General features: G+C 39.3%; 2 protein-coding genes across 6 annotated transcripts in view; one reads left to right on the forward strand and one right to left on the reverse strand.

The window, feature by feature from the left end:
• The first annotated feature begins 6 nt into the window (after positions 1-6).
• Malsu1 (mitochondrial assembly of ribosomal large subunit 1) lies at positions 7-18,986 on the forward strand. Of its 3 annotated transcripts, XM_033757230.1 has the most exons (5): positions 7-194; positions 1,266-1,444; positions 9,258-9,339; positions 11,885-11,944; positions 18,972-18,986. In XM_033757230.1, the coding sequence occupies exons 1-4, from the start codon at positions 161-163 to the stop codon at positions 11,926-11,928; spliced, it is 339 nt and encodes a 112-aa protein (XP_033613121.1). In that variant the 5' UTR covers positions 7-160; the 3' UTR covers positions 11,929-11,944; positions 18,972-18,986. The 3 variants fall into 3 exon arrangements, with proteins under 3 accessions (XP_033613121.1, XP_033613118.1, XP_033613117.1); XM_033757227.1 differs by lacking the exon at positions 18,972-18,986 and having other exon boundaries at positions 11,885-13,328; XM_033757226.1 differs by lacking the exons at positions 11,885-11,944; positions 18,972-18,986 and adding an exon at positions 11,009-11,878 and having other exon boundaries at positions 8-194.
• Positions 13,319-21,076, reverse strand: part of Igf2bp3 (insulin like growth factor 2 mRNA binding protein 3) — a 141,520-nt gene continuing 133,762 nt past the window's right edge. The window contains exons 10-14 of one of the 3 annotated variants that reach the window (XM_010641118.3): positions 20,730-20,846; positions 17,086-17,160; positions 15,310-15,441; positions 14,537-14,650; positions 13,319-14,043 (exon numbers count right to left, since the gene is read on the reverse strand). In XM_010641118.3, coding sequence (XP_010639420.1) covers positions 13,945-14,043; positions 14,537-14,650; positions 15,310-15,441; positions 17,086-17,160; positions 20,730-20,846 — 537 coding nt within the window. In that variant the 3' untranslated portion in view covers positions 13,319-13,944. The remainder of the gene's footprint in view (positions 14,044-14,536; positions 14,651-15,309; positions 15,442-17,085; positions 17,161-20,729; positions 20,847-21,076) is intronic. The other 2 variants (XM_010641117.3, XM_010641119.3) reach the window with 2 other exon arrangements.

The following is a 21,076-nucleotide window of genomic DNA, read 5'->3' on the forward strand; positions in this document are numbered from 1 at the left end:
GCGGTTTGCGAAGCTGGGAGCCATCCCTTCGCGGGGGGCTCTGGTTCCTCCGTAGGTTTCCATTGCGGCTCGCAAAACTACAGACCCAAAGCTGGAACTGACTTCAGAGATTGCCCCCCACAGCCTTCCCGTTTCCCAGTGGAGAAACTGAGGCCTCGCGATGAGCGGTTGTCTTCACAAACCCAGCCACCCAGGTGACCTCACGGCGGAATCACGGCCTCATCGACCTGACCCCCGCTCCCCACCTGGGGGCCTGGGGATGGGATCGTTGGGAGTGTTGGGCCTTGGAGATTCCGAGGGAGAGCGAAGCACTGCAGCCAAGTATTGTGCGAGAAACGCTCCTGGGAGATGGGCCCTACTTAAGATCCTGTGATGGCTGCAAACGTTTTTAGAAACTTGAGAAACGTAAAGAAGTCATTTCTGAGAGGTTATAGAATTTGAGAGAGGTTTTCGTGGACTTTACTACTAGGTGCTTTGTAGTCGGTTTTAGAATTTAGGAGAACTATAAATTTACACACGATAATACTCCAAGCTGAAGAACGGAATATCTACACTTCTATGAAGAAAAATTACATTTTAATAGAAAACAGTTGTTAATAACCAAAATTGCATAGCGATGCATGCCTCTAATCCCAGCATTCAGGAAACTGAGGAGGAAGATCCCAGGTTCTAGACCAGTGTGGAAAATTTACAAGATCTTTTCTGCGAAAAGAGAAAAAACAGAGCGAGGGAGAGAGAGCCTCCCACTTCACAGTTTTGTTCTTTGTCGCTTTATATCTGGGGTTCAATTTTATTTTTTATTTATTTATTTTTATTATTATTATTATTAGGTACCGAGGATCGAACTCGGGACCTTGTGCTGTGAGGCAGGCAGCGGAATCGCTGAGCTAAATCCCCAGCATTGGGGTTCAATTTTGTGCTGCTGTTTTTCCTTTTTTGTGTTTTCGGTGTATTGCTCATTACTATCGAATGGAAAGTTATTTGTCATTGTGGTTCTCCTCGTGCGTGGGGATGGCAAAGGATATGTTTTGGCTCTGTGTCACCTGAGCACTTTGACCTTAAAGGCTAAGTTGTGCCGTGTGAGACTACCCGAGGTTCAGCTGCTGGGAGGTCTGGACCCTGTCAGCTTCCAGGCGTTTTGGATTTGAACATCCTTGTGGAGGAGCAGTTTCTTTGTTTCCTCTGGGAGACATCTGCACCTCTGGGTATTACAGGGCTGTGTCCTCCTTGGCTAGCTGCCACAAACAAATACTTGTGCATTTCAGATCATACTGGTCCCAAGTTTGACATCGATTTGCTGGTTTCTCTTCTGAGGCAAGAAAATGCAAGAGACATTTGTGTGATCAAGGTTCCTCCAGAAATGAGATACACTGATTACTTTGTGATTGGCAGTGGGACTTCCACCCGGCACTTACATGCCATGGCCTACTACATTGTGAAAATGGTAGGATGTTTTTTCTTCTCTCTTTACACCATTCATGTAGTGGGAAGATGTCAGTGCCTCAGCCTGAAGAACATGTGAGGAAGCCAAATTTTCAGAATTTGCCTGAATGTTTTATATTCTGTGTTGTTTGATTAAAACCGGTCTGGGAACAAGTACAGTATCTAGCCCCAATGAGTCAAGGTATTTCTAATTCTTGTCTCTTGTGACCGAAAAGAAAAAAATGAAAAATCATCTGAGACAAGCCAGAAGACAGTGTAAGCCAAAGGGATTTCTAGCACAAGTACTGACCAATATGGCAGCCACTAGTACAGTACATTTCAGCTGATTATTGCTGTGTTGAACAGCCATAATACCTTTCCCTAACTATAAAAAGTTCTATTGGACAGTGCGGGTCTAGAGTTTAATTCTGATGTTTTGAGCATGTCCAGTCTTTGCAAGCATTGTGCTCAGTCATTGGCAAGGTAAAAAGTGATCTAGATACAGTCCTTGCCTTCTGAATTTATGGATATAATAAAAGAAAAGGAAAGGGGCTTGTCAATCAGAATGAGGAAAATACTGTATTCAGAAGCTTCCAGCTAATTCTGGCATCATTCTGCAAGAGAATAACCCAGCTGAAAACTGGCACCAACTGGGGGCGCTGTTTTGTTTTGTTGAAATGGTCTTGCTATGTAGCCCAGGTTGGACTCAAATTCACAGTGATTCTCCTGCCTCAGCTGCTCCAGTGCTGGGATCACAGGTGTGTGTCACCATACCCAGCTGGAAAGGCTTTTAAGACCAAAATAAGCGGGCCTGATGGCACATGCCTGTAATCCCAGCACTTGGGAGGCTGAAGCAGGAGGATTGCTGGGAGTTTGAGGCCACCCTGGACTACATAGTGAGTTCAAGGTCAGCCTGAACTACAAAGCAAAACCCTGTCTTAAAAAACAAAATATAATAAAACAAAAAAAACCCAAAAGAATAGTAAAACAAGAAGGAGTCTGATATAATACGACAGGGCAGAGGAAAATTCCAAAAAAAGTAGTTGGAGAGATAGATAGGAAGAGAAGACGGAGTGCAAGGAGAAGAGGGTCTCTACCAGATAGAGTAGTGGAATGGAGTGAGATGAAGACTTAGTAGTTACTGTTAGACTTGGGGATACAAAAAGAATGGAAGTGTTCAGAGTTTCTGGAAGAGGGAAAATTAGGGACTAAAAATTACTTTTACAAAAATTTTAGATGAGAAGGGAGAGGCAAGTTCAATAAATTTTGTTATTTTTTTGTAGTAAAAATATACATAATCTAGGTCCTGCCTACATTTTAAAGTGTATAATTCAGTGGTTTTAAGTACATCAATTGTTAACCACCATCCATTGCTGGAACTTTCATCTTGCAACTCTGTACCCTTTAAACAGTAACTTACTTCCTTTCCTCTGCAGTTGCCATTCTCCTTTATCTGTTTTAATTTCACTACTCATCCTATCTCATGAAAATTATATGGTATTTGTCCTTTTGTGACTAGCTGTTTCACTTAGCACTGTGTCTTCAAGGTTCATCCATGTTGTAACGTGCCAGAATTTCTTAAGACTAATAACTACTATATATACGGGTTTGTACCCTGTATACCACACTGTTTATCCATCTGTTCATTGATTACAACTTTTGGCTGCTGTGCATAGTACTACTGTAAACATAGGCATAGAAGTATCCCTTCACGTGCCAACTTCTAATTTGGAGTGTACATACAAGGAATTGCTGGATTATATGCTGATTCTAGCCTTAATTTTTTGAGGCATTATTCCCTTTTTCATAGTGGCTACACTAATTTAAAATCCCACTAGTAGTAGTGTGTGTGTGTGTGTGTGTGTGTGTGTGTATGTATGTATGTGGTTACTGGAGATTGAGGGAGCTCTCAGACATAACCTCCACCCCTCTTAAAAAATTTTGAGACAGGGTCTTGCTAAATCATCTAGGTTGAACCAGAACCTGTTTAGCCTCCTGCCTCAGCCTCCCAAATGATGGGATTGCAGGTGTGTGCCATCATGCCTGGCCTATTCTGGTTTTGGGGTGTTTTATTTTTTATAATGGACATCCTTATGGGTGTAAAGGGTATTTCATTGTTTTGATTTGCAGTCCCATAATGATTTATGATGTTGAACATATTTTCATTTGTTTATTGGCAATTTGTACATGTTCTTTGGAGAAATTACAGTCACTAGCTCATTTTAAATAGGTACAATATTTTGTTGTAGGAACTTTTTTTTTTAATAATCCTTTTTCTTATTCTGTTGGTAGCATTCTTTGATGCACAGAAGTATTTAATTTTGATAATTCCAGCTTTGTCTTTTGTTGCCTGTGCCTTTAATAGCATATCCAGGAAAATCATTCCCACAATCATGTCATTAAGCTTTTCCTTGTTTTCTTCTAAGAGTTTTCTCTCCTTAGGTTCTATAATTAGGTATTTATTCCATTTTAAATTAATTTTGTAGGATGTATAAGTCTTCTTTCCATGTGGATATCCAGCTTCCTTAGTACTCTTTGCTGAAAAGACTGTCCTTTTTCTGTTTTTGTCTTGGCACCCTTGTTACAAAACATTTAACCATAATCTCTGCAAGTTTACTTATGGACTCCCTATTAATTGGTTTATGTGTCTGACTTTATGACAGTAGTATATACCATTGTAGCTTTGTGTACTAAATTTTGGGGTTTTTGTTTCTGTTGTTTTGTTGGTGAGGATTGATCCAAGAGCCTTGCACATGTTAGGCACTCTACCACTGAGCACCTCCAGCCCGAGTGTAAGATTTAAAATCATGAAATGTAAAGTTGCCAACTTTGTTATTTCATTTTCAGGATTATTTTAGCTATTCAGCATACTTGAGATTTAATGTAAATTTTAGGATGGATTATTTTTTTCATTTCTTAAAGAAATAAATTTTGGATAGGGATAGAATTGATGTATGGATTCTTTTTGGTACTATTATAAATGGAATTTTTTAAATTTCAGATTGCTTATTGTAAGTGTATACTAATTCAGCTGATTTTTGTGTGATTTTTTTTTTTTTGTTGTTGTTGTTGTTGTTGTTGTTTTTGAGACAGGGTCTCACTATGTAATTGAGACTGACCTGGAACTCACTATGTAGCCCAGCAGGCTGGTCTCGAACTCACAGTGATCCTCCTGCCTCAGCCTCCCGAGTGCTGGGATTACAGGAATGCGCCACCATGCCTGGCTCTGTGTGATTTTTGTATTCTGCAGCTTTGCCTAATTTATTAGTCCTAGCCATGTTTTTTTGTGGTAACTTTAAGGTTTTCTACACGTGAGATCATCCTGTCCGCAAAAAGATAATTTATTTATTTATTTACAATTTGGATGCCTTTTCTTATGCAATTGCTCCAGCTACATCTTAAAAGTAGCAAAAGTGGGCATCTTGTCTTGGTCCTAATCTTAGAGGAAAAGCTTCATTCAGTCTTTCATCATTAAGTATGCCTAGAGTATGCTAGCTGTGTGCCTTTCATATGTGGCCTTTATTACATTGAGGTAGTTTCCTTTTATCCCTAGTTTGTTGAGTAATTTTGTCATGAAAGTGTGTTGAATTTTGCCAGATGTGTTAATGATCATGTGGATTTTCTCTTTGATCTGTTAATGTGACGTATTACATTTATTGGTTTTCATGTTGAAATGTGTACATTCCAGGAATTTCACTTGGTCATGGTGCATAATTGTTTTTTTCCAGTACTAGGGATTGACCCTAGGGTCTCAGTCACAGTTGATAAGCTTTCCACCATTGAGCCATATATACCAGCCCTTTTTATTTTATTTTGAAACAGCCTGGGCTGGCCTCAAATTTGTGATTTTCTTCTTGCTTCAGCCTCCCAAGTAGGCAGGATATAGATGTGGGCCACAAATGCCTGGCTGTTTAATATGCTGCTGTTTGGTTTGCTAATACTTCGTTGGTGACAATATATTCACCAGGGATTGATTGGGGGGCAGTACTTTTTATTGAACACAGGGCCTTCACAGTGAGCTACATCCCTGGCCCTTCTAAAATTTTATGAAACAGGGTCTCGCTAAATTGCCCAGGCAATTCTCCCTGCCTTAGCATCCCAGAGTGCTAGGATTATAGGTCTGTGCTACCACACCTGACTAGTTCTTTTTTCGTATACTTTCTAGCATTCCTGTCAGTAAGAAGTTGGTCTTACAGAATTGGGAAATGTTCTGTGTTTAATTTTTGTAAATTTGAGAAAGTATTCTTCCTAATTCACCAGTAAAATTAACCCAATTTCTGTGTTGGGGAATTGCAGTAACTGCTTCAGTCATCTACTGGTTATAGGTCTCTGCAGTCCTTTTGTTTTGTTTTTGAGACAGGGTCTTGCTATGTAATTTAGGCTGGGCTTGGACTCACCAAATAGCCCAGGGAGGCCTCAAACTCATGGACATCTTTCTGCCTTAACCTCCCAAGTGCTGAGACTTCAGGCATGCGCTACCACACCCAGCTGGTCTCTGCCATCTTTATTTTAAGTGATTCGGTCTTGGTAGATTGCATGTCTCAGGAATTTGTCATTTCTTTTACCTGGGTTAGCCAGTTTGTTACATAATTGTTTGTAGTACTTCTTTTTTTCAATGGAGTCTTGCTCTGTTGCCCAGGCTGATAACAAACTTGTGGACTCATCCTGCCACCTTAGCTTCCTGAGTGATGGGTCTGTAGGTGGATGACACGAGCCCAGTTCACAGTACTTTTTTTCCCCATTAAGTTTATTGGTACATTTTAACTATGTGATAGTTACGTTCATCACTGGGATCTTGTATCTTTACATGATGTATCTTGGTTCTTATTTTTTTCCCATTTCCCTGCCTTCCCTTCACCCCTACCACCCTTTGCTGTTTACAAAGATTCTGTTCCCATGTTTTTTCTTTACTCATATTTTTTCTTTTCCCTTCTACCCCTCCCACTTCCCCTACTCCTTTAGATGTTTTTTTCCTATTTCACATTATCAATTACACATTTTGATCCTTATTTACTTTCAGTTTTTCACACCAGAGAAACTGGTATTTACACATGTGTCCTGTTTATTTCACTTGACTATGTCCTCAAGGTGCATGCACTTAGGTATAAATGTCTCTAATTTCTTGTTCTTTATGCCTGAGTAGTACTTCATTTTATATTTTTAAAAAACCCCACATCTTTTTTATCCACTCTCCAGTTGATGGGCAATTGGGCTGTTTCCAAGTTTCAGCTATTACAAACTGTGCTGCTATAAACATAGGTGCACATATATCACTGTGGTGTGACTCTTTTAATTCTTTTGGGAAGATACCCAGCAGAAGGAATAGCTGGGTCAAATATGACCTCTAGTCCTAGTTTTTTGAGATATCTCCATACTGACTGGTTGCACCAGTCTGTACTCCCACCATCAATGAAGAAGGGTTTCTTTCTCCCCATAACCCTGCCAGCATTTGTTATTGGTTGATTCATGATAGCAGCCATTCTTTCTGGGGTGAGGTGAAATCTCAGTGTTGTTTTCATCTGCATCTCTCAAAAGACCAGTGATGTTGAACATTTTTTCATGTTTATTTGTTGCTTTTACTTGTCTGAGAAATGTCTCTTCATTTCAGATGCCCATTTTTAAATTGGGTCTTTATATTTGGGGGGGGCTGGTGTTTTTTAGTTATTTATTCTAGACAGTAGACCTTTGTCTGAGGAACAACTGGTAAAAAATTTTCCCACGTTGTAGTTATCTCTTTGCTCTGTTGGTGGTTTCTCTTGCAGTGCAGAAGCTTTTTAGTAAGATAAGATCCCAGTTGTTGATTCTTTGCGCTAGTTCTGGTGCTACTGAGGATTTGTTCAGTCTTCTCCTATGCCGTTGTTTAGAGCTGTACCTAACTTATCTTCCAGCAAGTTTAGTGTTTTGTTTGTCTTAATATTTATTTAGATCTTTAATCCACTTTTAGTTCAGTGCATGGTGAAAGATAGGGGTCTAGTTTTAATTTTTACCAAGTTGAAATTCAGTTTTTCCAGAACAATTTATTAAAGAGGCTATCTTCATACTACTTTTTTTTTTTTTTTTTCGGGACAAGGTCTGTTTGGCTTTTATAGTTCAGGCTGGCTTTGAACTATGTAGCCCAGGCTGGCTTCAAATTTGTGGCAGTCTTTCCTGCCTCAGCCTCACACATGCTGGGATTACAGGTGTGTGCCACCACACCCAGCCATAGTACTCTTAAAATTATTTTTTAATTTTTCTTAAATGGGTAGTAATAGCCCCCATTTCTGATTTTAGTTTCCTTTTTTTACTCAATCTAGATAAAGATTTGTTTTACTTTTTTTTTTTAAGAACCAAATCTTGCTTTCACTGATTTTTTTCCTTCCCTAGTTTTTACCTTTCCTCTGCTAGCTTTTGATATTCTCCCCCCTAGTTCTTTAGAGTATAATTTTCATTTGTCTCACTTCCTGCTTATGTGACTTTTTGACCTGTTGGGTGTCTATTGTTTAATTTTCACATTATGTAGATTTTTCCAATTATTCTTTTTTTTTTTTTGGTACGGGGGATTGAACTTGGGTCCTTGCGCTTGCAAGGCAGGCCACCAAACCGCTGAGTTAAATCCCCACCCTACCCCCGATTATTCTTAATTTTATTTCATTATGAACAGAAAATATTTTATTTACTCTCATTTCATTTTTTTAAACTTAAGATTTCTTTTGTAGGGCCCGGGATTTAGCTCAGTGGTGCTGGTCCTGAGTTCTGTCCTTGGTACCAGGAAGAAAAAAATTCTTTTGTAGATTAATAAATGATTATCCTAGAGAACATTCTTGTACCCTTGATAAAAGAGTACATTCTTCTACTGTTGGGTAGAGAGCTCTGTTAATGTGTTTTGGAACCAGTGTTAAGTTTTCTATTTCCCTGGGCATGGTGGCACACGCCTGTGATCCCAGCACTTGAGAGGCTGCTTGAGAAGCAATATGATTGTTGCCAAGTTCGAAGCCAGCCTGGGCTACATAGTGAGTTCAAGGCCAGCCTGAATTAAAGAGCAAGACCAAGTCTTTAAAAACCTTAAAAAAAAAAAAAAAAAAAAGCCATCCCTTTCCTTCTTGCTCTTGATTGTTCTATTGATTATGGACCATGGGCTACTGAAGTCTTACTGTGCTACTACTGTTTCCCCTTTCAGTTGTCAGTGTGCTTCATATATTTAGGAGCTGATCTTTGGTGTTATGTATAATTGTTATCATCGTGTTAGTGTCCTTTGTCTCCTAACAATTTTTAGCTTAAATTCTGTCTGTTGTTGGCATATCTGTTGGTGTTAATAACTGAGACCACTTGGAAACCAACACTTGGAAGGAAGTCATCCATTAGCATATCCTGAAGCCAGATGAGACGAAATCAGTAGCACTGAGAAGACCCAGCCTAAAACAGGAAAGTGGTTGGGCCAGGGATTTAGCTCAGTGGTACCACCACCTGCCTCGAAAAGCAGAGAGTCCTGTGTTGATCCCCGGTACCTAAAATAAAGTAAAACAGGAAAGTGGTGCTTGTCTTGCCTGAGGCATGAAGGGAAGCCAGATGGGCACGTGGGTGATGTAGGTGGGGACCAAGTGTTTAGCCCTCTGTTCCCCGGGGGTACTTTGGTGAATGAGTGCGGCCTTCTCAGAATTTAAGCAAGAAGGCTCAGGAATGAGGAGTGAAAGAAGATAGGATTTAGGGGATAAATATTTTTCCTGTTATTAACCATGTGGCAAATATAGCTATGAAAAATGAGTAAGCTAGTTCCCAGACAGACCAAGAAAAATGCTACTAGATCCTCATTAAGGGCAGACCTCCTGTCTTTAATCTATGGTCTGGCTTTTTTTCAGTACAAATACCTGAAATGTAAAAGTGAGCCTCATGTTAGGATTGAAGGGAAGGACACTGATGACTGGCTCTGTGTGGATTTTGGTAAGTTATTTTGGCATATTGTATAGATAAGTACTGATACTAAGCCAGATTATCTCATTTTCAGCTGCAAAGCAATTCACAAAATCCATGACTACATTTCTATGTAAGATTTTTTTGAAATTTGTTTCAACAAAAGTTTTGTAATTCAGCTGATTTGTGAAATCTTCACCTGAACTCAGTATTCCAGATACAGTAATACATTTTTGGAGGAAGACACAGTCTTAAGTCACTCCTTTCATCTCTGGGACAAAATACCCAATACCTACAACTTAAAGGAGTAGTTTTGGTTCACAGTTTGTAGAGGTTTCATCCCATAGTTGGCTGGCTCCAGGGCGCATGGCAAAGGAATAGCTGTGCAGAGCAGTGGCAAATAGAGCTTGAGGGTAGACGCTGCCAGGCCTCCAGGGACCCGCCTAACAGCAAGTCAGCTCTGAGCCCCCAAAATCCAGCCACGTCCCAAAAGCCCCACCTGTGAGAACATAAGGCTCTTCGGGGGACTTGAGTGCAGCCTGGGCACTTTAGTGAAACTATCTTAAAAAGAGTTGGGGATGTAGCTCAGTTTCATCCCAGTAACGAGAAGAGGGGGGAATACAAAATGCTAACTACATTAAGAACTGAGTGGCCAGGGATTTAGCTCAGTGGGACCACACCTGCCTCCCAAGTACAATGTCCTGAGTTCCGTCCCTGGTAACAACAGCAGCAAAAAACTCGAAGTCTAAGGTTTTGTCCTAGTTGCATGAGAACAAGTTGTTGTCTTTCCACTTTCATGGCTACAAAGACAGCACAAATCGGGCCGGGGATTTAGCTCAGCGGTTCGGTGGCCTGCCTTGCAAGCACAAGGACCCGAGTTCAATCCCTGGTACCAAAAAAAAAAAAAAAAGCAAAGACAGCACAAATCTATTTGTGAGTTAGAGACAAAAACAATTTGCTACTCCTATAGCCAGCTCCATGATTTGTGCACTGTTTTGACACTGGTCCTTGGAGCCCTAGATGCCCTAGGAGAGCACAGGGGTAGAACAGTCTTTTTTTATATAACTAGCAGGAAGCAGGCCTACTTCTGCTCTGGTGAGAGATGCCAAGGCTTGTCAAGGGTTTTTCACCTTGTCACTATAAATTTTTTTTTATTTTTAGTACTGGGGATCGAATTCAGGACCTTATGCTTCCAAGGCAGCCAGCAACATCACTGAGCTAAATCCCTAGCCCTGTCACTGTAAATATTTTGGGCCCAGCATTTTATAGGATGTTAGCAGTATCCCTCCTAATGGCGACAGCGTCCCTAGACATTTCTCATTGCTTCAACTGAGTTAGCTATAAGCAGAGCTGTCCTGTTTTGGAAACAATGTTTTTCACTACAAACAGCCTTGACAAGAACCCCAAAGCATAGTACTTTCTTTGCTCACAAGATTTGCTGAAATGTGATGTGCATGGAGCACTTCCTATTAGTCAGTGGATAGTCAGCTTCATCACGGATGACACATGCTGATACAGGGGATACCCCGAGAAAGGCACAGCATCACTGCTGTGGTAATTTTTGCTGGGATGGGATCCACAGTTTGCTCTCTGATAACAACTGATCTAGTTCCTAGACTTCTACTAGACAAGAGTTGTGAGAACACAAGAATAAAAGCAAATACATTATTTCTTCATTGTAACTTTTTATCCCTGATAGGCAATATGGTGATTCATTTAATGCTTCCAGAGAGCAGAGAAACGTATGAATTAGAGAAATTATGGACTCTACGTTCTTATGATGACCAGTTATCTCAGATACCACCTGAAACATTACCTGAAGATTTTATTCTTGGAATAGAAGAGGAGGACACTTCCTTGTTGACTCCAGTGGAGTTCAAATGTGAATAAAATTAGATGAACTCTGAGTTGTTTCAGATTTGGATTTAGTCACTCTTGGAAAATAGGTTGCCAATAGAACAAGGCTTGGCTACCTCAAGGGCACTCAACTGACTCACAGAGATTAGAGATAAATGAGCTAACAAGAATAAGTATGTTCTAGGGCCAGGGACTGCCTTGCAAGCACAAGGGTCCTGAGTTCGATCCCCAGTACCCAAACTTTAACATGCTATTTATTCCTGAGATCACAACAGGATTTCCTGGAGTTAGTACTGGTACATGTACTTAACTTGAGCTCACTACTCACTTTTATTTTGCTTATAACGCAAGTACTCAATACAACTGTAATGGCCAAAAGTCTTAACAAAATACGCTACTGCCCACTGAGTCTAATAGATAACAGGCTTTTTCTATGATAGGACTTGTCCCCTTTTAGAATAATCCAAATGACAGAAAAAAGCAAATTATTAGGGAAACTTTAGTGACCTACAGTTCTTGGTTCAGATAAACAGTATAAGCAAGGTTCACATTAATGTACTGCAGGCCAGAGAAAATAATTTAACAGTAAGTAGTCATGCCGATTTCAAGATTGATATAGTATTAAAACTGTTTGCAGGCCAAATTCAAACATCACGTTCATTTGAACATACTACACAATAAGCTGAGACTAATGATGAAAAACTTTATTCTGCATCAGGGTATCTGGAAAATGAAGCTGCATTTGGGGCACATTATAGATGAGGAATGATCATATATGGTGAGTACAAAACCCAATTACAGAATTATTTCTTAGCTAGTACCAGATACTCCAAATCATCAGTGCTAAAGTGAAAGGAAAACATGATTTGCCACACTAAAAGAATAGAAGTGAAATATGGCAGAAATATACCAGCAGATATAAATGCAGCACCTACCTGTATTTTAAAAAACAAGTATTAGAAAAATCAAATTTTGCAGAAGAGCTCTGGCCTTAATTAAGCACATCTCACAGTGCAATCCAACCAGAAAGCCAGCCCATGATTTTTCAGCAATTTAAATTCATTGTATGAAAAAATTATGTTAGGTGAAATCATTGACAAAAAGGGCACTTTTTGGATAAACTACAAAATAAACTGGTTTTCTGTGAATATTTAGGAAAAGTTTTCAAAATGTCTAATTGATATGCTGATCTTCAGAAAAACTTAGTCTGTAGAAATTCATCTTGAAATACAAATGAGGCAGTGTGTTTTAAAGGGTTACATAATGCCCTTCAGATCAGTGTAGTTAGATGACGGTGATCATCTTATGAAGGAAAGCAACACAAAAACAGTTCGGAGAGCAGCATGGCTTCCAAGACCACCCACACAATTGTACATCCTGGGCTTTGCCATCAAGTTAAGGAACGGGTAAATGAGTTCAGTTTCAAAGGTCAGGTGTTTTCAGTCATTCAAATTGCATTCTCAAAACATTTTTGAGTTCTCTACCTTTGACTTATCTTCAAATAATTGGGCACAGGGTATACAGAAATCCTGCTACATTCTATGTGATATTTTAAGTGGACTTAAAAAAATCATCCATTGCATGACAGTGCCAGCCGGGTACAAAGAAATGTAGCCTTTTGTTAATTTAAACACTGTCACTAAATAAAATCAGTTCTTTTAGAGTTTGCTCATAGACCAATTAGTCTGAAGGTTACTAAAACTAAGCAACCTGTAGGACAAGCTAAAGCTTGCTTTTTGCCCGTTGGAAGTCCTACCTCAATACACTTTCTTCAGGTAGATAATCAAAGCACGAAACATTTATGCATTCAGTCATACAGCTAAACAGAAAACCTGAAGTCTGCTAAAGCCGTTTAACTAGGTGTTCCAAAACCTCCTGCCACCACCACTTTGCTCTGTAAGTACCACCAAAAACATTCCAACTATAAACACAGGAATAACTGGCATTGCTGCTCTCCAAATATAGGCACTGCTCTGTATCTTTGAACATTTACTGGGTTTTCAATAACTGTGTCAGAAGCCTCAAAAAACCTGAAATTTTCCAGCTTTACTGTCACCAGCCAGAAGTAAAATTCCTTTTTCACTTATTTGCCTGTTAGCTGACAGCTGTTAAATTTTACATTTTTAAAAAAACTGTTGGACTTTTATCTTTATAAAGTATATAAAATTTTCAAAAAAAGGAACAATTTTGCTTTTCACTGTATTACTGAATACCTGAGGTAGTTGAGTAAAAATGCACATTTAATACCCCTGCCAACACCATTCAGCACTTCCCTTAGGTTGTGTTAGTGTTAGATTAAAAATAAAAGTTTTTCTACACTAATGGCTTAACATCTCAAGTTCCTGTGATAATTCTATTCTGATTTCTGATCCAATTTTAACAATTGGATTTAAGAGCAATCTTTTTAATTTATTCGATGAATTTTATGAATGCACCATTTAAGCCAATTTCTGGCAGTATGGGGGAAATATTAAGAAAAATTAGAATATTCATTATACTGTGAGACTATGGAAAGGGAAGTGCAGAGCTCTTTCTCTCCCTCTCCCCCTTACTTTTCTTTTTCTTTTATTTTTTAAAAGCTGGGTGTCACACATTTCAGAGAGCATAAAGTATACATTCTCACAGAGACAGGAGTTCAAAAGTTGCCTGGTCCTCAGAAACAACTGGCTAGGTAACAACTTGTGCATGTGATTCTGGATGGGGTCAGAGTCCGTCTGTTGGTTAAGCAATCTGTCTTTGGTTTGGCATCTGCCTCTGTGGTGGGCTTTTCCTGAGCCTTTACTTCCGCCTTGATTGAGGTGGTCCACTTTGCAGAGCCTTCTGCTGTTGGTGCTGCTTTACCTGAGTCAGAATTTCCTGAATTTTTCTCTGGGCAACCTGCAAAAAGACAGAGATTTGAAAAATCCACCCAATCAGAAATTACTAAAATTACTTTATTATTCCATTTTAACAACTTCAAATAGAAATCCATCTGAAGATTGGAGATCCATACTCATCAGTTGCTAGCAGTCTCTGAAATAACCTGCTAAAAGGGAAACTAAAAGTATTAAGAAACAGGGCCGGGGATTTAGCTTAGTGGTGCTGCACCTGCCTCACATGTGCAAGATCCTGAGTTCGATCCTGGTACTAAAATTAAGAGTCAGCTGGGCACATGGCTATCCTCCCAGGTGCATGGGAAGCTGAGGCAGGAGGATCAGTCCTTGAGGCCAGGAGTTCCAGGCCAGCCTAAGCATCAGAGACCCCACCTCTTAAAAAATTTTTTTTGTTGAGCATCAAACAGCCTTAAATATTTTCATAGTAGCACTTGTGTGATAATTGGTTTTACTTGAGAGAGAAGCAAAAGAGCTGCCTTCTTTTAGCACCCACTTGCCTGGCAAGCATAGAAGTGACCAGTTATTTTGACAACCACTTGGTCATTCTCATCAGGTGTCTGGTCACGAGGAACAACAACTTCAGCACTTGACAGATTCTGGAGTTCATTCACCTGAAAGAGAGAAACAGATCATGTTAAGCAGCATTTTAAAACACTACCATTTCCAGAGTACTTACCATGTACTAGACACTGAGCTGTGGCTTTGTAAGTTTCATTTTAGCCACTAAAAACTCTTTGAGTGTGTAACACTGTCCCCACTTCAAGAAAATTAGAACTAAGACTCATTCAAATCAACTGATTTGTCCATTTACACAAGTAAATGGCAAAACCAGATTCAAATCCTGATAGGATTCCAAAGTATATGCTTTTTAATGACTTTAAAATTGTAAGTAGCTTTGGAAATGACCTAGATGTTGTGTTAGAAGACTGGAAGCCATTTGCTTTTTTCAGTTAGAATTTAAAAGTCATAGTTTGTGTCCTTTAGTGTTTGTATAATACAAATGTAAAGCTTCAGTTGTAACAGCAGAGTGATGCTGAATGCCCTTTATAAATACAGGGCATTTCTTTCTCACCAAGTCGTCTGAAAGACACATTATTTTCACTGCTAGCTGACACCAACATTCAAGTAATACGCAGTTTTCTCCAAACCTTGGTAAAGGTGGTCTTGCTTTTTTATAAGTTAGCCAAAATTCAGGGACTTGGAACTCCTAAGTACCTTGTAATGCTTTTTCCCTTTCATACCACTGCACAGGTTTTGCTGAAGTACTTGCCGTTTTGCCTCCTTTTCCTATAACTCTGCCAGCAGCAAAGGATGGCACTCTGATATGAGCTTCAAGTTTCACTTCTTCTTTAGGACTAACAAAGTTTTCTTCTTTAATTTTTCCATAAATTCTTCCCTGAGCCTGCAGGTGAAAATACAGTCTGTCAGTATCTTTCATGTTTGAAACACAAAAATTGAACTTTAAAGACACCCTAAATCTAACTTGAATGCTGAAAGACAGCGTAAGAGATAGAAGTTAGGGAGTCCTGAAAAGTGACGATAACTGTGTACCACACATAAGGCAACTGAATGAATGATGAGAGATAAGAAGGGATTTGTCTAGCTAAAACATATTTTTGTGGACAAATGGCCATCTATACACCAAGCTTGAAACATAAAAATTCACCTGGTAATGAGAAATAATTGCATTTTTCTTGAGCAAAAGACTGGAACAAGGCATTGGGGTACATGCCCATAAATCCCAGCTACTCAGGCTGAGGTGGGAGGATTGTGAGTTCACTACTTGCCATAGAGCCAGATCTCAACACAACAAAACAAAAAAAAACCTAGCTGGGTGTGGTGGTGCACTCCTGTAATCCCAGCACTTGAGAGGTTGAGGCAGGAGGATCGCTGTGAGTTCGAGACCAGCCTGGGCTACATAGTGAGTTCCAGGTCAGTCTCAACTACATAGTGAGACCCTGGTCTCAAAAAACAAACAAAAAAAAGCCTAATAACTTGGGAAAGAACTACATAGCCAGTTGTGCCAAGCTCACAAAGAGCCACTTTGATGTCTAAATGGTCATTAGAAACCTGGTGAAGAATACTTTGTATAAACACCTTAATCTTAGCCAGGCGTTTCTGCTATAAATAAAGAGGCTACAAAATCAAGTTAATACTTAGGATATTTATAACCAGCATATCCCATCAGGTACTGCATACATTACAGATGTTATATGTAAATAACACCTTCTGTTAGTGACACTCATTAACTTGTGGTTACACTATAGGAAACAGAAGCAGGTCTAATCTGATAAACTGCCAGCACAGTCCACAAAAAAGTCATTGGTGTAGAAATGATAAGCTCATTTTAGAGAATTAGAAAAAAGACAAAATTTATCAATGTACTACAGTCCATTCATCCTTAATGTCTTAAGCCACAGATGTAGCTATTAACACAGTCAAAGAATACTAGGAATGTCCAGTACTGTCTAAAACAAGCCCTTGAATTCATGAGAAAAAATGTAGGTTAGGACAGGTTAACAACTATTCCTTAGGTCGAATAGTCACTGATCACTTAAGTGATTTAACCATTATAACCATTATAGCCTCTCTGATCTCCCCCCTCCTCTCTGGTTCTGGGGATCAAACTCAGGTCCTAGTACTTGCGAGGCAGCACAGGAACCAGAGCTAAATCCCCCACCCTACTTTTTTTTTTTTTTTTTAAACCTATGTAGTTCAGGCTGGCCTTGAACTTGAGGTGATCTTTCTGCCTCAGCTTCCCGAATGTTAGGATTACAGGTATACTCCACCAGGCCCTACACAAACTCTAGTGTTAGTTTGGAAATAACTGAATTTCTCATCATACAAGAATTTAGCAGTTGCAAGATAGTCATTCCAACTGTAAGAGTAAAAGCACCAAGGAGAAATGTGCAATAATTGATGTCTGGGTATGGTTCTACTTCTGATCTTAGACATGAGTTTTCAGTGATTCTACTTTATAGTTTTATATAATCCATTCTGCAGAGGCACTGCTGTTCTCCCCTTCATTTGTAACGTGTGCACATACCTTGAACTGAGCCTCTGGTGGTCCAGTAATAATCACCATCCTCACTTTAGCATCTGGCGCTTCAGCTGGTGCGATCTGTAACAGAACCATCAGCAACAAGTTGTAATGCTGCAGATGTCATTGATGGAAACCGTAGGCCAGCCAGTGTGACACCTGCACATGACTCACTGAAATGCAAGCTGGAGTAGAGTGGCCTGGCCTGTGACCAAGCAGTCACCAAACCAGAGGTGGGGCTGCTCTGTTTCCATTGCTTGTGCTCCTAATCTCTATACCAGTAGTACTCTGCAGCCCACCTGCATCAGAACCACCTGGTTTCTCATATATGTCCAGAGACTGCAGTCTGTTTTGTGTGGGTTTTTTGGTTTTTTGGGTATCAGGGATCAAACTCCGGTCCTTGCGCTTGCGAGACAGGCGGCAGAACCACTGAGCTAAATCCCCGGCCTTTGGTTTGTTTTTTTTTTGAGACAGGATCTTGCTTTGTAGTTCAGGCTGGTCCTGAACATACTATGTAGCCCAGGCTGGCCTTGAACTCCTGGCAATCCTCCTGCCTCAGCCTCCCAAGTGCTGGGATTACAGGCCTGTGCCACTATGCCTGGCTTGCAGCCTTATTTGAGATTACTGCTTTTTAAAAATACTGTCTAGGTTGCTGAGCTCTTTTTATATCATTTACAAAGGAACTTGATTTCTTAATCTATTTAATTATATGTTCTTAATCTATACATTGTTTGCTAAGTTTGTAAGTCTAAGATTGTTAGCAAATTATACCCCAAGTATGTTTGTTGGAATAACATGAAATAAACAAATCTAACTAAGCAGGAGAAAGGCAAATACAGACTTTTCTGTTTTCATAAAATATATGAAATCACACACACACACACACACACACACACACACAGAGCCAGCAGAAACTAGTATTCTCACAGTTACAGGAAGGAGGATTTGGGAACCCAGATAGTAGGAGTCATTGTAAAAGAAAAAAAAGCTTACTAAATATTTGCTATTAAAAACCTGTGTAAAACAAAACAAAAAAAGCACCATTACTTAGAGCAAAAAGCAAAAATACAAGTACCCTAAATTCTACCCACTGAAATTGCTTGATATTTGTCTATACCTTTTCCCACACCTTTAAAATACAGTATTTTTAATGAAGTCATGCTTACTCTCCTCCAATAAAGCTAACTCTCCCCCACCCTTTGGGGAGCAAACTCAGACCTTGCTTTTGGGAGGCAGGTGTGGTGCCACCGAGCTAAATCCCTGGCCCAAGCTAACATTTTTGTCCCCTAGAGTAGCTGATAGCACTCCTTTATGCAGACTGGTTTTGAGTCTGTAAAACAAGCAAATAACTTGCTTTAGCTCTTATGATTATTTACAAGAAATTACTGTTTTAAAAACTACCATTCTTCAATTTTCAAACTGGGATTTTTTGTTTTTTAATTTTTGTGTGTGGTGCTAGGATCAAACCTAGATCCTCTTGCAAGCTAGCCAAGTACTTTGCCACATAGCTTCATTCCCCACTCCTGGTGTTGTTTGTTTTATTTTTAAATACCTTTTTGTCAATACTGGTCAGAGAGCTGGGGCTATGGGACCTCATACATTGAGGGTAGGAATATAAATTACTACTATAAGCTCTCAAAACCTGAAAACACACACATGCCCTTTGATCCATGACATCTGCTTCTGTAAGTGTATAGTTAAAGAAGGTTGTATGTCTTTATTTTATCATTGCATTGTTTGTGCAGAATATAAATATCAAGTGAATACAAATGATAGTTTGGGGATACCACATATTATACGTCCAATAATGTATACATATTTAAATGTACCCATAGGTAAATCTATCCTAAGTATTAAGAGGTGTGGTCAGCCTTTCATATTATGTATTTCAGACTTTATGGACACAAAAGACATTTTTCAAGCTCATTTGAAAATTCATAGCTGGGTATGGTGATGCACACTAGTAATCCTGGCACTCTGGGAGGCTGAAACTGGAGGATCCAAAGTTCAAGCCCAGTGTGAGTGATTTACAGATGCTGTCTCAAAATTTTTAAAAGTGCTAGGGATATAGCTCAGTGTGAAGGCTCTGACTGGCTCTAAACCCTACTGCTGGAGAGATTGCGGGGAGTGGGGTGGTAAGGGTTAGAGAGACACTGACAAGAAAAAACTGAGCCTTTAATAACCAATTCTTATTCATGAACTGTTCACTGCAGTCCTCCCAACATGGATTTACCAAGTTTTTTTTGTGTGTATGAGCATGTCTCAAATATTTTATGTGTGTGGTACAGGCTAGCTCAAACTTTTGATCCTCTTGCCTCAGCCTCCCAGAGTGTTGGGATTGTAGGCCTGCACCTCCTCTCCCAGCCTCAAAGGTTATTTTACTCAATTATGAAACAAGCAGAATAGTAAAGTCAGGTCTTCATTTTTTACCGTCTCTTTCCCTCTCTTGTTCCTGAATTTTGTTATCTTTATCTTTAAGAAAATATGTAAGGGTTATTATTCTGTGTTTTGACTTCTAATTATTTAATTTTCAAATAGTAAAAGTCACTCTTCTGATGTCCAGTACGAGGAAGAGATATATGCACACTCATGTTGTTACCTCAGAAATCAAAATGCAAACTAATTCCATCACTCAGCATTCTCCTCTGGCCGCCTTGTTACTTTTACTCCCTCCTCTGCCTTCCCCTAGCAGCCACCAATTTATTTTCCTTATAGTTCTGCCTTTTCCAAAATTATCATATAAATGGAATAATACAGTGTGTGGCCTTCTGAGTCTAACTTCTTTCTCAAAGCACAATGCACGAGATCTCCTCCACATTGTTTTGTCATTACATAGTTGGTTCCTTTCTAGTGCTCAGTAATATTTATTGTGTAGATGGACCATACTTTACCCATTCACTAGTTGAACATTTGGTTTCTTTGTACAGTTATCAATAAAGACTTTATAAGCATTTGTGTGCGTCTTTTTCTTTTATGTGTATATTTTGGATAAATATTCAGGAGTGGGATTTATGGGTTGTATGCTAAGTGTACTATGTCCTTTTAAATAAAAATTTTTAAAAAGCTTATAAAACAATAAAAACCTCGTATAGCTTTCTTACATCAAGCTTCTGTCAGTCTATTTCCTTAAAACAATCTTGTTTAATATTACCCCAGCATATCAAAGCACAGAATCTTCAAAACACGCAATGATCTGTTAGAGCAGTAACACTGGTTAACCTCTGCTGTGTGTTACCCTACCATCTATAGAAGGGCACAAAATGTCACCTGGCTAACAGACTAGGTTCCACTGCTGCCTCTTCAGCTCTTATCCAGTTTTGGTCAATGTCTTAAACTAGGATACTTGTAGATGTTTCTCAGAGCAGCTAAAGAAACTTCCTCAGGTAAAAGGCTTGTTGTTCTTTTCTCTCTTACTGGATGGACAACAGATTTGGTTCTCTGAGCATCTAGAACCATGAAGGCTCCAAGATCTTGGCAGTGCAGAACCACCATCCCTAGATTGCTTACCTCCAGACTGATTTTCCTGGGAAGTTAATTCACTTTGTGTAAGCCACTGTTGTTTGGGATTTTCTGGTATAAAGTAGAAAGAATATTCCTCTTTCTGTAATTTGGTGAAAGAACCAGGGGAGCCACAGTTGGCAGATCAGTACCTTAATTGAAGCTCCTGCAAAGCGAGAGAGTTGTTTGATGTGCTGGCCCTGCTTGCCGATAATTGCGCCGACTGATAGGGCTGGGATGAACAAATGCACAGTCTCAGTTTCTGATTGCTGTCAGAAAAGAAAGTCAGGACATGCATTTGGTACAAATCAGGCTTTACAAACTTAAAAATCACTAGCTTTGGGATGAGCATTTTCTTATTTATAATACTAGAAAATTTAAGAAAAACTACCGCATTGACGAGAGTTTAGCAAATCTAGGAGGTCTCATAAATGCACATACTGAAAGCATTTGTATTTAAAATTTTACTTTACGCAATTGTATTGAAAATTTTAAATGT

The sequence above is a fragment of the Fukomys damarensis genome, unplaced genomic scaffold (genome assembly GCF_012274545.1).
Source record: "Fukomys damarensis isolate Sample0158 unplaced genomic scaffold, DMR_v1.0_HiC HiC_scaffold_4, whole genome shotgun sequence".
Lineage (NCBI taxonomy): Eukaryota > Metazoa > Chordata > Mammalia > Rodentia > Bathyergidae > Fukomys > Fukomys damarensis.

Bases quoted from the DNA above. Each gene is read 5' to 3' on its own strand.
- Malsu1 (XM_033757226.1), top strand. From the start codon at position 161: ATGAGCGGTTGTCTTCACAAACCCAGCCACCCAG. The intron at 195-1,265 runs GTGACCTCACGG...TGTGCATTTCAG, and splicing joins TCACAAACCCAGCCACCCAG to ATCATACTGGTCCCAAGTTT. The intron at 1,445-9,257 runs GTAGGATGTTTT...GCTTTTTTTCAG, and splicing joins CCTACTACATTGTGAAAATG to TACAAATACCTGAAATGTAA.